Source organism: Nicotiana tomentosiformis, chromosome 3 (genome assembly GCF_000390325.3).
Source record: "Nicotiana tomentosiformis chromosome 3, ASM39032v3, whole genome shotgun sequence".
In the NCBI taxonomy this organism is placed as follows: domain Eukaryota; kingdom Viridiplantae; phylum Streptophyta; class Magnoliopsida; order Solanales; family Solanaceae; genus Nicotiana; species Nicotiana tomentosiformis.
Window position 1 is genome coordinate 64,616,612 of NC_090814.1, and position 13,192 is coordinate 64,629,803.

Consider the following 13,192-nt stretch of genomic DNA (forward strand, 5'->3'; position numbering starts at 1 on the left):
ACTACTATGTGGAGTAAGATATACAAAAAAAATAAATACAACCAAGAAGAGACTCTGGGTGCTGCAGAACCGGCCATAAGTAGAAGATCACCACTAAGTCTCCGAGTAGCGGGGGCGCGCGCCTGAATCGACGCCAGATGCACCTTCCTAAGATCATGCACGATTAGTATAGAAGTGTAGCGTGAGTACATAACCAATATGTACCCAGTAAGTATCTAGTCTAACCTCGAAGAAGTAGTGACGAATGGTCGACATTGACACCTACTAAGTGTCAATAAATAATGTGTAGAAATTATAAATAGGCATGGAACACATCAGAACGGCAAAATAAGGAACAATAAATAAGTGATTCTTTAACTAAATATCGATAAAAAATCCCCAACTATCACATACTAATTTTAACAAATAGGAGCCATCAAATAATTGTAAATTCTCAAGTCATGGAAGAAATATCAAGTATAATCGGACTGCGAGCAATATCACGCATGATTTATGATGATGTCATACAACCTGATCTAGAATAGTGTGTACACTGCCGAGGGTCGACCGGCACGAACCATAGATGCATCTATTATACTGCCAAGGCGTTCGGCCCAATCCACAGGAAGAGAGAATACTTTACGAACTATAATTAACGGCTACTACTTAAGAATAATACTCAAGGACGGAATAATTTCCACTAACAATTAAGTAACCCGCCAAAACTCAAAGTAATAACGCTCAGTCTTTACAATCCTTAATCCAATTTCAATTATAATCTAAGTGATTAAACTAACTAGTTGGGTGTAAATAATACAAGTAATATATGATAGAGTCCTAATACTACCCGGACATAAGCCTGATTATAGCTACATTCTGACTCTCATAACTTCGTGCACACGTAGCACCACAATTATTAATAGACAATCATGTATAGTACCTATGTGGATAATTCTCTCTTACAAGGTTAGGCAAGAGACTTACCTCGTTTTCAAGTCCTCTTCCCGATCCACAATCCACAGTAAAAGCCTAAAATTGGTGCCACACAATCCGAAACTAGCCAAATATTGTATAAACTAATCAATATATGCTCAAAAGTTTATAATTTAACATTAGAGTAACTACCCCACCCAAATTGGAAGATTCTTAAAATTCACCCCCGGGCTCACGTGCCCGGATTCCGAACATATTTGTAAATAAATATTACCCAGAACCTCACGAACACAAATATATAATTTCTACTCAATTTCATAATCATTTTCGTGGTATAATCCCATTTTTATCAAAACCTAGGTTTTTCAACTAAATCCTATAATTTTTACAATTTATATGTTAAAATCTACCCAAAATCCATGTATTAAACCCACGTTAAGTAGTGATTACTTACCTTACAATGATAGGTAAAAAATATCCCTCTCCAAGAGCTTCAAAATCGGCTAACCCAAAGTGAAATGAGAGAAAATGAACCAATCCCCGATTTAAAACAAGTCACTGCGCAGTTGACCCTTCTTCGCGTATCGCGGAAGAAGTCTCGCGACCGCGAAGGCAAAGCTGGCCCAGGCCTTGAGAACCTTCATCGGGAACACGAGGGTTGTTTCACGATCACGAAGGCTTGTCTCGCCTGAGCCTTGCAAACATAGTGGTACCTTCACGAACGCGAAGGGTAATGATGATGACCCCTCCTAGGCCCCCTTTCCCCGAAGCGAACGCGAGCCTTTTCACGTGAACTCGAAGGCCACAGGTCCCAGACCTTCGCGGACGTGGACTGGGAATCGCGAACGCGAAGAGCAAATACCCAGAACCAGTCCAATTGCACTAACAATAGCAGATTTTTAGACTTAGCTCCGAGTGGTCCGAAATTCACCTGAGCCACCCGAGAACCCGTCCAATTACACCAACAAATCCATAAACATGGTCCGAAATTCACCTGAGCCACCCGAGAACCCGTCCAATTACACCAACAAGTCCATAAACATAACACGAAACTGGTCGAACACTCGGAACACGTAAAACAACATAAAAACTAAGAATCGCACCCCAAAATCAAACTGAATCAACTTATGAACTTCAAACTTTTTAACTAGTGCCGAACGCGTCGAATCTTACTTAGACAACTCGGAATGATACTAAATTTTGCGTACAAGTCATAAATCACTATAGGGACCTATTCCCAATCTCGAAATTCCAAACGGACCTCAATAATACCGAAGTCTACTTCAAACCAAATTTAAAGAACTTAAAAACCTTCAATGAGCCACCTTTCAACATTAAGCACTGAAATGCTCTCGGATCATCCGAAACTCGATCCGAATACATACCCAAGTCCAAAACCATCATACGAACCTATTGGAACCATCAAATCTTGGTTTCGATATCGTTTGCTCAAAATATTGACTCAAGTCAAACTTGGCCATTAAGACTACTATTAAGGAACCAAGTGTTCCGATTTCGACCCGAACCCTTCCAAACCCAAAATAATCATCCCCGCCAGTCACAAAATAATAAAGGCACATATGTGGAGTCTTAATTAGGGGAACGAGGATCTAGAAATAAAAAGAATAGGTCGGGTCGTTACAGCATTCGTTTAGATAGTTAAAATGCATAACTTGTTTTTTATTGTTTAGTCTGTAATTACTTTGTACTTATTAGTCGTATTAATTTTTTCATAACATAGTACTTTTAGGTTATGTTCATTTTCATTATGACTTATTAATTATAAATATTTGTTTTAAGCAATTTTATTATTTTCTTGTTGAATATTTTAGTACAATGTCATGGCTCATCTCACATTATTTTGTATTATTTTCTCAGGTAACATCATGTATAGTATATCTTACTAGGACCAAATAAATATTTGAAGCACAAGTTATATCTTTTATGTTATAAAGATTTTACCAACAAAAAAAAAAAAAAAAAACCAAAATCGAAAAATTCGAGAAAAATAAAAATTGAAAAATCTGACTTTTATTAATTTGTTTTGGTTTATAGATTTAAAAACCCAATATAATTGGTTTGATTTGGTAATTAAAAAATTCGAATCAACCTGACGTGTGTAAGCCCCTAGATATTTATAACTTTCATACAAAACTAATATAATTCAATGGAATACAATTGAAATACAATTTCATACAACTTTAATCTTTAATACATATCAACAATTTTATGCATAAAGAGTCTTTATAACCTAAATATACATTTCATATGACGATTCATATAGTATACAACATGTTTCCAACTTTGGTACGACACTCAAACAAAAACAAATACAACTACAACAATATACAACTTAAATATAATTTTCATACAACTTTAATACAATTTTGTATGTACATTGTATGCCATGTGCTCTTCATCTTTTTCAAGTTTTAATCGGACAATTCTACCACAGTCAACTCTAGTTTTTATCAAACACCCTCAAAGTTGAGATATAAACTCCAAAGAATATCTTCATAATATTATTAGAAACAAACAAATAATATTGTTTGGATTTGCGACAACATCCCATCCAAACAAATAATATTTTTAGAAAACCTTAATTCGAATTCAAAGTTTTGAAGCTTTTTAGTGGTTGTCAATGATAGAGAGTCAAACACTTTCAAAATTTATTGATTGACAATTTCAATTTGAACACCAACTGTGCAACATGAAAGAAAATTGCTAGGTTAAAATTTCATAGTCAAACGATTGAAATCCATTGATAAATTCCTTAAATAAAAAAAGAGAAAGGAGATGAGAAAAGAGAGGTGGAGAAAATCGAAGGAAGAAAAACAGGACTGAGGAAAAACATAGACAAGGAGAGAGAAGGAAAAACTGGATGCGCTATAACGGATCTCCCTATTAAATTACTAATATTAAAGGAAACTCATTTATACTAATTTATATTTAATTGATAAATTGTATATCAATTTATAATTAACTTAAAATTTCAATAGTGACAAGCAATAAATTTCAAAAGTAGTATAGATAAGTAAAAATTCCAAAGAGGATGGAGGCAAGGAGATATTCTTGCGTGGACCAATCTCATAGGAGCAACTAATTTGAAGAAACTATACGATTGAGCACTATATAAAAAATCAGTTATAAACTTGAAGATCAAGCACAGGATATTCAGCTGAAGATACAGATATACTATAATTCAAACTAAAAAGATACAACTTATTAACTGAGTCCTTACACATTACCACAAAGAAGAATAATACAAACAGAGTAGAGCATTTAGCGCCTACTTGCTTAAAATCCCAAATCCACCTCACTGTATTCAGCTCGAGTTGCATATATAATTCAAAATCTTAAAGCCCCCTTATTTAAACCGAGTCCTTACAATTTGTCACAAATAAGCACTAATACATTAGTGTTTCACACGTACTGATTTTAAATCCTGAATCCGCCTCCAAATGTCCAAATGTGATGGTAACACATTGTTTCCACAGCAAGCCGATATCTGGCTCACCACAGTCCCTTATTGGGTACAAGGACTTATTCCTGCAGACTTCCCATATTAGAAGCCTTCTCATTTTTCATAATGGCATGGAATAATGTAGCTCGATCCTCCTCGACAATCTCTCTCAACAATTCATCTTCAATTTTGGGTGCTTGCCAGTGAGAAGGGTCTTCCACAAGGTCTTCACTGAATATCATGCTTGAAACCCACTCTTTCCATGTCGTTCTTTTGTATTTCTCCTCTTCCAGTGTGCCTGTGGCTAGGAGCTGGTAGACATACACAACTTTGTCCTGACCAGGCCGAAAAGCCCGTGCAATGGCTTGCTTGCTCTTTGAAGGATTCCACTCTGAATCCAGTAATATTACACGTGATGCTGCTGTCAAGCTAATGCCTTCTGCACAAGTTGTAATGGATGCCAACATTACCTTTGATGGTCCTCCTGGCTCCTCAAATTGATCCATTATCCTTCCTCTTTGGAAAAGCTCAATGTCACCTTGAAGCACCAGTACTTCGATGCCCTTTCTCCAACCATAGAACCTCTCAAATATCTCCAGGAAAAGATTAATCGGAGCAATATTGTGGCAGAATATCAAAACCTTTTCTTTCCTGAGGAGACAACGAGGTATTAGGCTCATTACGAATTTGACTTTTGAACCCAACTTCAGATCAAACTTGAATTGCTGAAGAGCCTCGAGCTCCTCTTCCTTGAAGTACTGGCTAGAACATGCTGTCGTTCTGATCAACCAAGGATGGATTGCACCAAGGGTAATCAACAGCTCCAACTCCAGAGGAAATCCTTTGTAGATGGGCCTTTGATTTTGCAGCTTCACCAAAATTTCTTGCTGAAGAGTGGTTGATTTCATCATCAAGGTGTAGCATTGTAAACCAGGGAGTTTATCGGATGATCCACCGTCATACACATCTATGAATCCACCTGTTAGTTTCTTCAATATGTTTAGGCCTTCTTTCCTTTTCTTGGGGATGTCTGAATCAATGACACTTGAGATTTTATCAATAAACATCTTTCTCGCTCGATTTTCCAATGAAAAGCGAGATGCACCTTTGTTTTTCTTCTTGTACTTGGGATCCAGCTCCTTCAAGACCTCATCAACAAAGATTGGCCTTGCTAAGGTAAGTGTGTTGAAATACTCCCCAAAATTATTCTGGAATAGTGTACCAGAAAGCAAAATCCTAAGTCGTGTATTGACCTTCATTAGACCCTTTCTTAACCTGGATTTTGTACTTCTCGGATTGTGCCCTTCATCAAGTATCAGGAGCCCTGGACACTGCGTCAACACCTGGGCCATATATTTCCTATGCGCATAAGGTGAATCTTCCCGTGTCAGTGTTAAAAAGGAGGTATAGCCCATAAGGAGAACACTGGGTTGCGAAAGCCACATCTGCATTTTTTCAAGGCAGTCCAAGACATGCATGACATCCTGGTTGCGAGGGAGACCAGGACACAATTTCATCTTTTCCCTCAAAACCTCTCCCTTATAGGTTTGACCACCATGAATTTGGTAGACTGGCACAGGAATTTTCCACTTAAGTACTTCTTTGTACCAGGTGTAGAGTGTTGTCTTTGGAGCAAGGACCAATGGCCGTGACCCAGGAAATAACTTCAGGTAGCTTACAAGGAAGGCAATAATTAGCAAGGTTTTCCCAGCTCCTGGAGTATGAGAAATAACACAGCCACCTCTCTTTTTGCATTCTGGTTCCATTTCCGCAGGTACTACGGATCCAGCAATATTTTTCCACAGAAATTCAAAGGCTCTCTTTTGGTGTACCCGTAATTTATTTCTAAGATCAGGTATCAAAGCCCAGACATTGTCTTCGCCTTCTCCCGATGATGAGGGTGCATTTGAAGAAGCAGGAATGGATAAACTATCAAGGCCATCTTCATCCTGCTTGTAATCTGTAGCTTCTTCAGTTCTTTGTTCCTTGCTTGAACTGTAGTTTGCAGAAGGCATCTATAGATATGAACAAATGGAATTCTAGTAAGCATGGCAAAGGATATAAACAGCAAAGAGTTTAATAATAAAAGCCTAACATGCAAGAATGATAGTCTAGATCTGCTTCAACATGCTTCCTGAATTACATGCCGAATATACTTCCCATTACGTGTAGGATAAAATGATGAGATAGACCAAGACAAAGCTTCATCTCTTGGTCAAACACATTTTTGAAGTGCCACCACTTCGTGGAGGGCAAATCTGACATCTTAAGCAGGTGCTTCAGAATAAGAGCAATGAAAGAAGTTCGAGACTTTGACTTACAAATGGTGGTGGAACATCCTTTATTTCGGTGCTAACAAATCCACATAACCGGCAAATAATTCCGATTTCTTCATTAAGTCGATAATCATGTCGACAAACTTCTCCACGTATTTCAGCTCCTATCCTGACATCACTTGCATATTGAACATGGGAATCCTGTGCGGCATTTCATAAGGAGAAGATTAAGCATAAGGTAACATAGCAGTACAGAAATAAAGTGGTAGGTGAAAGAAAAATAACGTTCAATGTTTGATCAAGACAATACCCAAACATAAAACAGTGACCAGTCCGATAATTCTCCAGTAGCAGAAAGTACATTCCGTGAACAATAGGATGAAGGTTATCAACACCAGTAACTATTCAATAGACATACCTCACTGTCATCAAGAAGATAACATGATGCCAGGGCTAGTTCCATCTCCTTCCATAACAAATCAATTTCTGAAATCTCCTCCTCCTTATTCGCTGAGACATTCTCAGTGGACTCTCTATGACCAGATTTTGTTGACTGAAACTCTTTCCATTGATCAATTATTGGTGGTTGTTCCTTATTAAGGGTGGCATCAATGTTTGCCATGCACCTCCTTATCAACTCCTTGTACACGTTAGCCGCTACAGCACCCTTTTTAAATGATCGTATATCATAAATACTGTCCTTCTTTGAAGTATTTCTTTTGTACTTCTTATGTGAACCTAACCCCCCACGTCTACGATCAAGTCCCATGAATTTTAACTTAGAAATTTTGACTTGCCCCCAGCGTCTTGCTTCTGGTTTTGTGAAGTTCATCCTAGAAGTGTTCCTATTATGCGATGTTGAAGAGCCATTGAAATAAATGTATCTGGAAACTATTTCACCAATTTCTGCTGACACATCTTCAGGAACTTCGACATCAAGTGGAACATGTTCATCGCCAATCAAATCAGTTCCCACAGGAGGCAGGGGAACAATAGCAAGTTGACGTTGACTGTCAGCTGTAACTGATTTCTTGTCTGCAAGCGTATTTATATCTGATTTGAGTGCGTTTCTCCATCCAGCTGAACTTTCAGAGGGCTTCTTCTCTTGAGGTCTAATATTTCCTCCAAAAAACTTTCTCTCGTAAGACCTGATATTTTCTTCAATTTCACCATTCTTATAAGCATGATCAGCTTGAATAGATAGTGCAAGTGGTAGTTCTTCATACTCTACTTTTCTCCTACCCCCAACTAACCGTGTCATCTCAACATCAAAATCTGTCAAATCATCATCACATCCATTGTAACGCTCTGGCTGCACAAATCGACGCTTTGACCTTCGTGGGCCCATAGGGTCATACAGAATCAGAGGCCCAGCTTCACTTGCGTCACTGGTAGAATTTACGACAGAGATATCCCTACTGAATTGAACAGCAGCGGTTGTTGAAACTCCGTTTTCTAACTTGAAATTCACAGAGTAAGAAAGTTGGTCCATATTTGGTTCTTTTTTGTCAAGATCATCATCCACAATCTCATAGACAATCTGGTTGTGTATCGATCTCACATCAAATGTAGCTTCTTTCAGAACCGATGCAGCCACTAACCATGTGAGGTCAGAGGAGAATTTTCCAATAAATAGTTTAAAATTCTGCAACGAATTGCAGTCCTCAGATGAACTCCAGCGATAATGTTTGTCTTCACAAGGTTTAGGTTCAAGTCTTTGGAGAATGGCAATCTGATCAATGTGCAGCATGTTTATCTCTTTACTTAGGGCTTTCTTAACAATAGGAGGAGGACCTTGAGTGACATAAACGCTGACATAAAATTGGCAAGTACAAGTGAGGTCATGAGGCTTCCTCTCTATTGATCTTATTTTTGCATCAATCCATACCTACATGGAAGAATCAAAGGTAAATAAGCACAACCATTTATTAAGCTTCACAGGAAAGAAACCCTGAAAACAAATGGAGAAAGCACTATGTGCCACACCAGCAGAAGTCAGGAAGAACCCAACTTCGGTACAACAATTGAAAATGTCCTCTATTATTTGGATAAAAGAAGGCTGCAAAATTATCCAAGGCTGCAACTTACAGGCTTGACATCTTGCTCATCATCTGAATCTTCTGCTTGGTAAGGGATTGAAAGCGCACAAACATCAAGTCCGGGTCGTAAAAAGCAAGCACAATCAGATAAAGTAGCTTTTCTAGACCTTATTCGAAGATCTGTTACCGGAATATTCTCCTCAATCACCTCCTCATTAACTAGAACATAAGTAGTGATGGTCCCTACACTAATCCTAAGGCGCTCCACAGCATGCCAAGAGCCGTACCAGAATGCCTCAAAAGCTGTCAAATGATACAAGAATAATCAAAGTGCGAGACAAAATGAAGATGTAATCCTATGTCGAATGTATAATTTACAGCCTCATTTCTACACGAAAAAAGTGAATCTATATTCAGTTCTGTCTTGATTCTCGTATCAATCATTGGAAAGAGGATAGTTTGCATCAAAAAAGAATAGTAAGTCGTTTGCTTGATATTAAAATATCCATTTGTAGCAAAAAATGACTAAAATCAAATTTTGAAAGGAGATTGAAAACAATAGTCAATGCTTCAACCAGAGGCAGCAATATTGCAACCGCTTACTGAATAGCAGTATGAAAAATTTGCACAAACCAGATTCTACTTGTTTTCTAGAGTTGGAATTGCTTATAGCTCAAAAGTATGTAGTCGTGAACGAAAAAGGAAAGAACTGCTACATGACAAATATGAAGCAGGAGAAAGAGTATAGTCTTGCCCAACGAATACACTTAGGTTATGCTATACGTGGTTGATTTGGTTATGGGAAATAATAAGCCTTACCAACCAGCAGACCATCAAAAAAAGGTCTTCAGAAACATAAATAAATTGTTTAAATGAGATTTGATTCCTTGCAATCCAGTAGCATCCAACAATTAAAAGATAAACGGCGTCACAAGATTCCACTCCATCAACTTTTTGCTTCTATAATCAGTTCTACATGAAGAACTTCCAAAAAGTGTTTTAACAATTCATAGTGGAAAATGATTAACTTTCAAAACCAAATCCAACTTAAATCAGCAATATTCTCCCAGACAGCTTCTCAAATGATGGCGATTGTATTAACCAAAAAAAAAGAGAGAAGGAAACGCAGTTCACAGGTCATTGCTTACGGTGTGGATCAATTGGATGGGCATTGTAATGTAATTGCCTCTTCATCACCACTTAAAGATTCAAGTCCAACCTTGTCAGCACAGCCAGAAGAAAAGAATCACTCTAATTATGCCCAATAGCTGCAACTAATACTGACAAAGCCGGATTTGAAGGCAGCACTAAAGCAACTTGCAATGTACAATATCTCCATCTGTAGCTGCAAAAGTAACCCACTGTTTAAATTCCTGGATAGTCAAAACAGAAGGAAAAAAACTATTTTGTAAGATGATATAATTAGGAATACTGTTATTCTTTCTCATTCCTTTTTTCTTCTTTAAAAAAATGGCCAAATCTTCTTATTCCATTTTCTTGGTTTTTTAAAATTCTTTTTTCATATATATATATAACACCAAATAATTAATCAGTACAATTTTTCACTGTGTTTCCTTCTATGCATTTCCTGAACGACCACACAGTTTGAATATCCGTGCTGGACTTTACATAATCATAAATATAAACTGAAATTTTTTAATTTCTAAAGATTAATTAGCTCAGTATGAAAGGGTGAAAATATACTCTATTTTATCTAAGAGATGAGGGAACAGAGTTGCATTAAAAAGTGAAAATTTCTATCATGCGTAACTTATGTGGAAAAGTTTCTCCTTCCAGGAAAAAGACACATAAAGAAAACAAAAATCTTAAGAGAACAATTCTCATAATGCAACTTAGCTATATATGTTGAGTAATTGACTTAAAAACGTGATGAGTACTCGATTATCCATAACCACTAATAAACTGGAGCATTTCAAATTAGTAGCAAAGGATTGAAATTCATGTATTGGCTAAGTTAATTTTCCAATGCAATAACGGTAGAAAAAAGCAGTTCAGTTGAAGCTATAAAAATTGCGCCAAGTTTGCTATTGAGCAGGAATCATCTAGGCATAAAAACAGAAAAAATGCTGCACGTTCATAAAAGAATCCCCACAAAAAGAAGCTACTAGTAAAAATACTAATAACACCTAAGCATAGCATGGCAAAAAGGAGTTAATTTATCAAATTGATAAACCAAAGTCATAATAAGTCCAGAAATATACCCTGAATCTGACAGAAATGTTGTCTCCTCCAGCAAATTCCAATATATTTTCCCCAATTAGGAACAGCTAGTTGGATAGTTGAATTATTGAATTAGCTACATATCAAATGCAAAATCAGAGGCAGAATAAGTCCGGCCGAGTTTTATGATATTCCGGCGAGATTGATTCTGCACCTTTTTTTGCTGCAAATGCATTTGTAAAAGCCAATTCGGAAAGTGGAGTGTGAGAAATTGAGTGAATAAGTGAGTGGAGAGCGAATAAGGGAAAAGTCCAGTGGGTTAAATTGACTGAGAAAACCGATTCTCCTCTTGGGGTTTGGGCTTATTGTCTGCTTTTCTGCGTCATATATGGGGTTTTGTGCTGACTACTAATGTAGTGTCTCCCTTTTTCTTCATGAGTTACGTTAAATTTGAGGTGAATACTTTGGAGTCCGCAATGGTAAATCGCACAGTTAAAGAGAGCGGTGAAAAAAAAAATGATATTTTCCAGCTCTGACTTTGGAAATCCAAGTTTGTCAAGTCTGGTTTCATTTTTTGTTTCTGGAAATTTGATTTTAATATTTTTTCCATTTAAGTGACCACATTAAATTTTCTTTATAACGAAAGTACGATAAAGAGAGAAAAAAAGGTCAATAAAGAAAACTTTATACAAAAGGAAAGACAAGATTTATAGGAAGAAAGAAATGACAGAAGTAAGATGACAAAACAAAACCTTTCTCACGAGTAAATGGAGGCTCGGTCCTTATCTGAATTAACGTGTTGAAAGAAGATAAACGCGAAAGCAGTTGGTAGGAACATTGGTTACCGAGATTAAAAGCCAATACCTAGGAGTAGTAGTTGCAACTAACGGGGTTCAAAATTCATACACACTAGAAAAATCGAATCAAATTTTACAAATCAAATCAACTTTTTAAATAAAAATTACTTTGTTTAGCATTGAGTTAGGATAAAACAACTAAATCGACGTATAAATCTATTTTCTTTTAATATGTTTTATAAACTTTAGATAGGTTTTTTTTTCTGAAAAATAATATACACAAAAATATTTGTGATCCAGTGATAAAATGTAGGCCAAATAGGTGTACGATCCCTTAAATTTGGCTTCCGTTTCCATTTTGACACCTTAACTTAACTCTTTTCCTATTGAAAACTTTAATTGTACTTTGGACTATACCATTTAAACACAATGCATGACCGGGCTGTAAAAACTTAAGCGCGTGTTTTTAAACGCTTCCCACGTGGAATAACATACCAATAATAATCTGACACGTGTTTATTTATCCAGGTCGGATTAAAAATCTCGTTTTTACCTTACCCGCATACCTCGCCTCACTTAATCGATTTTCCACCCAAAATCCCCTTTCTTTAGCCTAATAAACCCTAATAAACTACATTGAGACCGATTCCCGATGGAATCTTCATCGATTTTGAGTTAGATTCAACAGTCTGTCAACTATTTGGCCATTATATTACTAATACGGGTAATCATTTACTTCTTTTGACCGTGGTGGTGAGTGGAGTCGGTCGTGACTGGAGTTGGTCGTGACTGAAGTTTCGAGGGTCTAGACATGTCTGCAGACAAATATATTCTTGTCGATTTTCACCATGGTGGACATATTGTCAAGGATCATGTCCCGAGATATATAGGAGAGAGGGGTGAGGATGGTCACATGATAGACAAGGACCACTTTTCTCTTTTTGAGCTTCTCTCCTACACAAAGGATATGGGTTATGGTGAGGTAGAAAATTTTTATTTATTTAATCCTAAATTTAATGACTTTGTCTTAATTGAAAATGATGAACAACTGTATAATATAGTTTGTCACCTTAATCATCTTGATCATTTAGATTTGTATATTAAGTATGTAGTTAATGAGCCTGTGTTGCTTGATTATTCTGTCCCATGTAGCCTTTTATGTGAGCCAGAAGTTGTTGAACCAAGTGAAAATACATTAAATAAAGAGGCTAGGGCAACATCTACTGTTCCAGAGGATATAAATGTCCAAGAAAGTGCTGCAGATAACATATCTGTGCCTGAGGAAAATCTAGCTGATATTGGGGTTGCAGGTGAGAATTTACAAGGGGCCGAAGAAACAACAAACATAGATGCTAGTTTGGCATCAGATCTGTCAAGTAGTGAGTCTGAATTAGATAACATTCCTGATGAAGATGATAGTGATGTGAATGAAGAGCTCACTTCATTAAGGCATGAAAGAAGAAAGAAGAAAAAACAGAAAAAACAAAGAAAGAAACCTACTCCAACTGAAGAGATTATTCTGGG

At 36.9% G+C, this 13,192-nt stretch overlaps 1 protein-coding gene across 1 annotated transcript; it reads right to left on the reverse strand.

Annotated features, from left to right (window-relative positions):
* Positions 1-4,085: 4,085 nt before the first annotated feature.
* Positions 4,086-11,457, reverse strand: LOC104090879 (SNF2 domain-containing protein CLASSY 1-like). Its single transcript, XM_009596075.4, has 6 exons — positions 10,913-11,457; positions 9,839-10,035; positions 8,740-8,993; positions 7,070-8,539; positions 6,697-6,852; positions 4,086-6,390 (listed from the first exon to the last, which is right to left on the reverse strand). Exons 2-6 carry the CDS (start codon positions 9,882-9,884, stop codon positions 4,456-4,458), a joined length of 3,861 nt encoding a protein of 1,286 aa, XP_009594370.1. The 5' UTR covers positions 9,885-10,035; positions 10,913-11,457; the 3' UTR covers positions 4,086-4,455.
* Positions 11,458-13,192: the final 1,735 nt, after the last annotated feature.

Excerpts from the sequence above, each read along its gene's own strand:
- LOC104090879 (XM_009596075.4), bottom strand. The coding sequence starts at position 9,884 with ATGAAGAGGCAATTACATTACAATGCCCATCCAATTGATCCACACC. Across the intron at positions 6,853-7,069 it reads ATCTTCTTGATGACAGTGAG|GATTCCCATGTTCAATATGC; the intron begins GTATGTCTATTG and ends AATGCCGCACAG. Across the intron at positions 6,391-6,696 it reads AGGATGTTCCACCACCATTT|ATGCCTTCTGCAAACTACAG; the intron begins GTAAGTCAAAGT and ends TCATATCTATAG.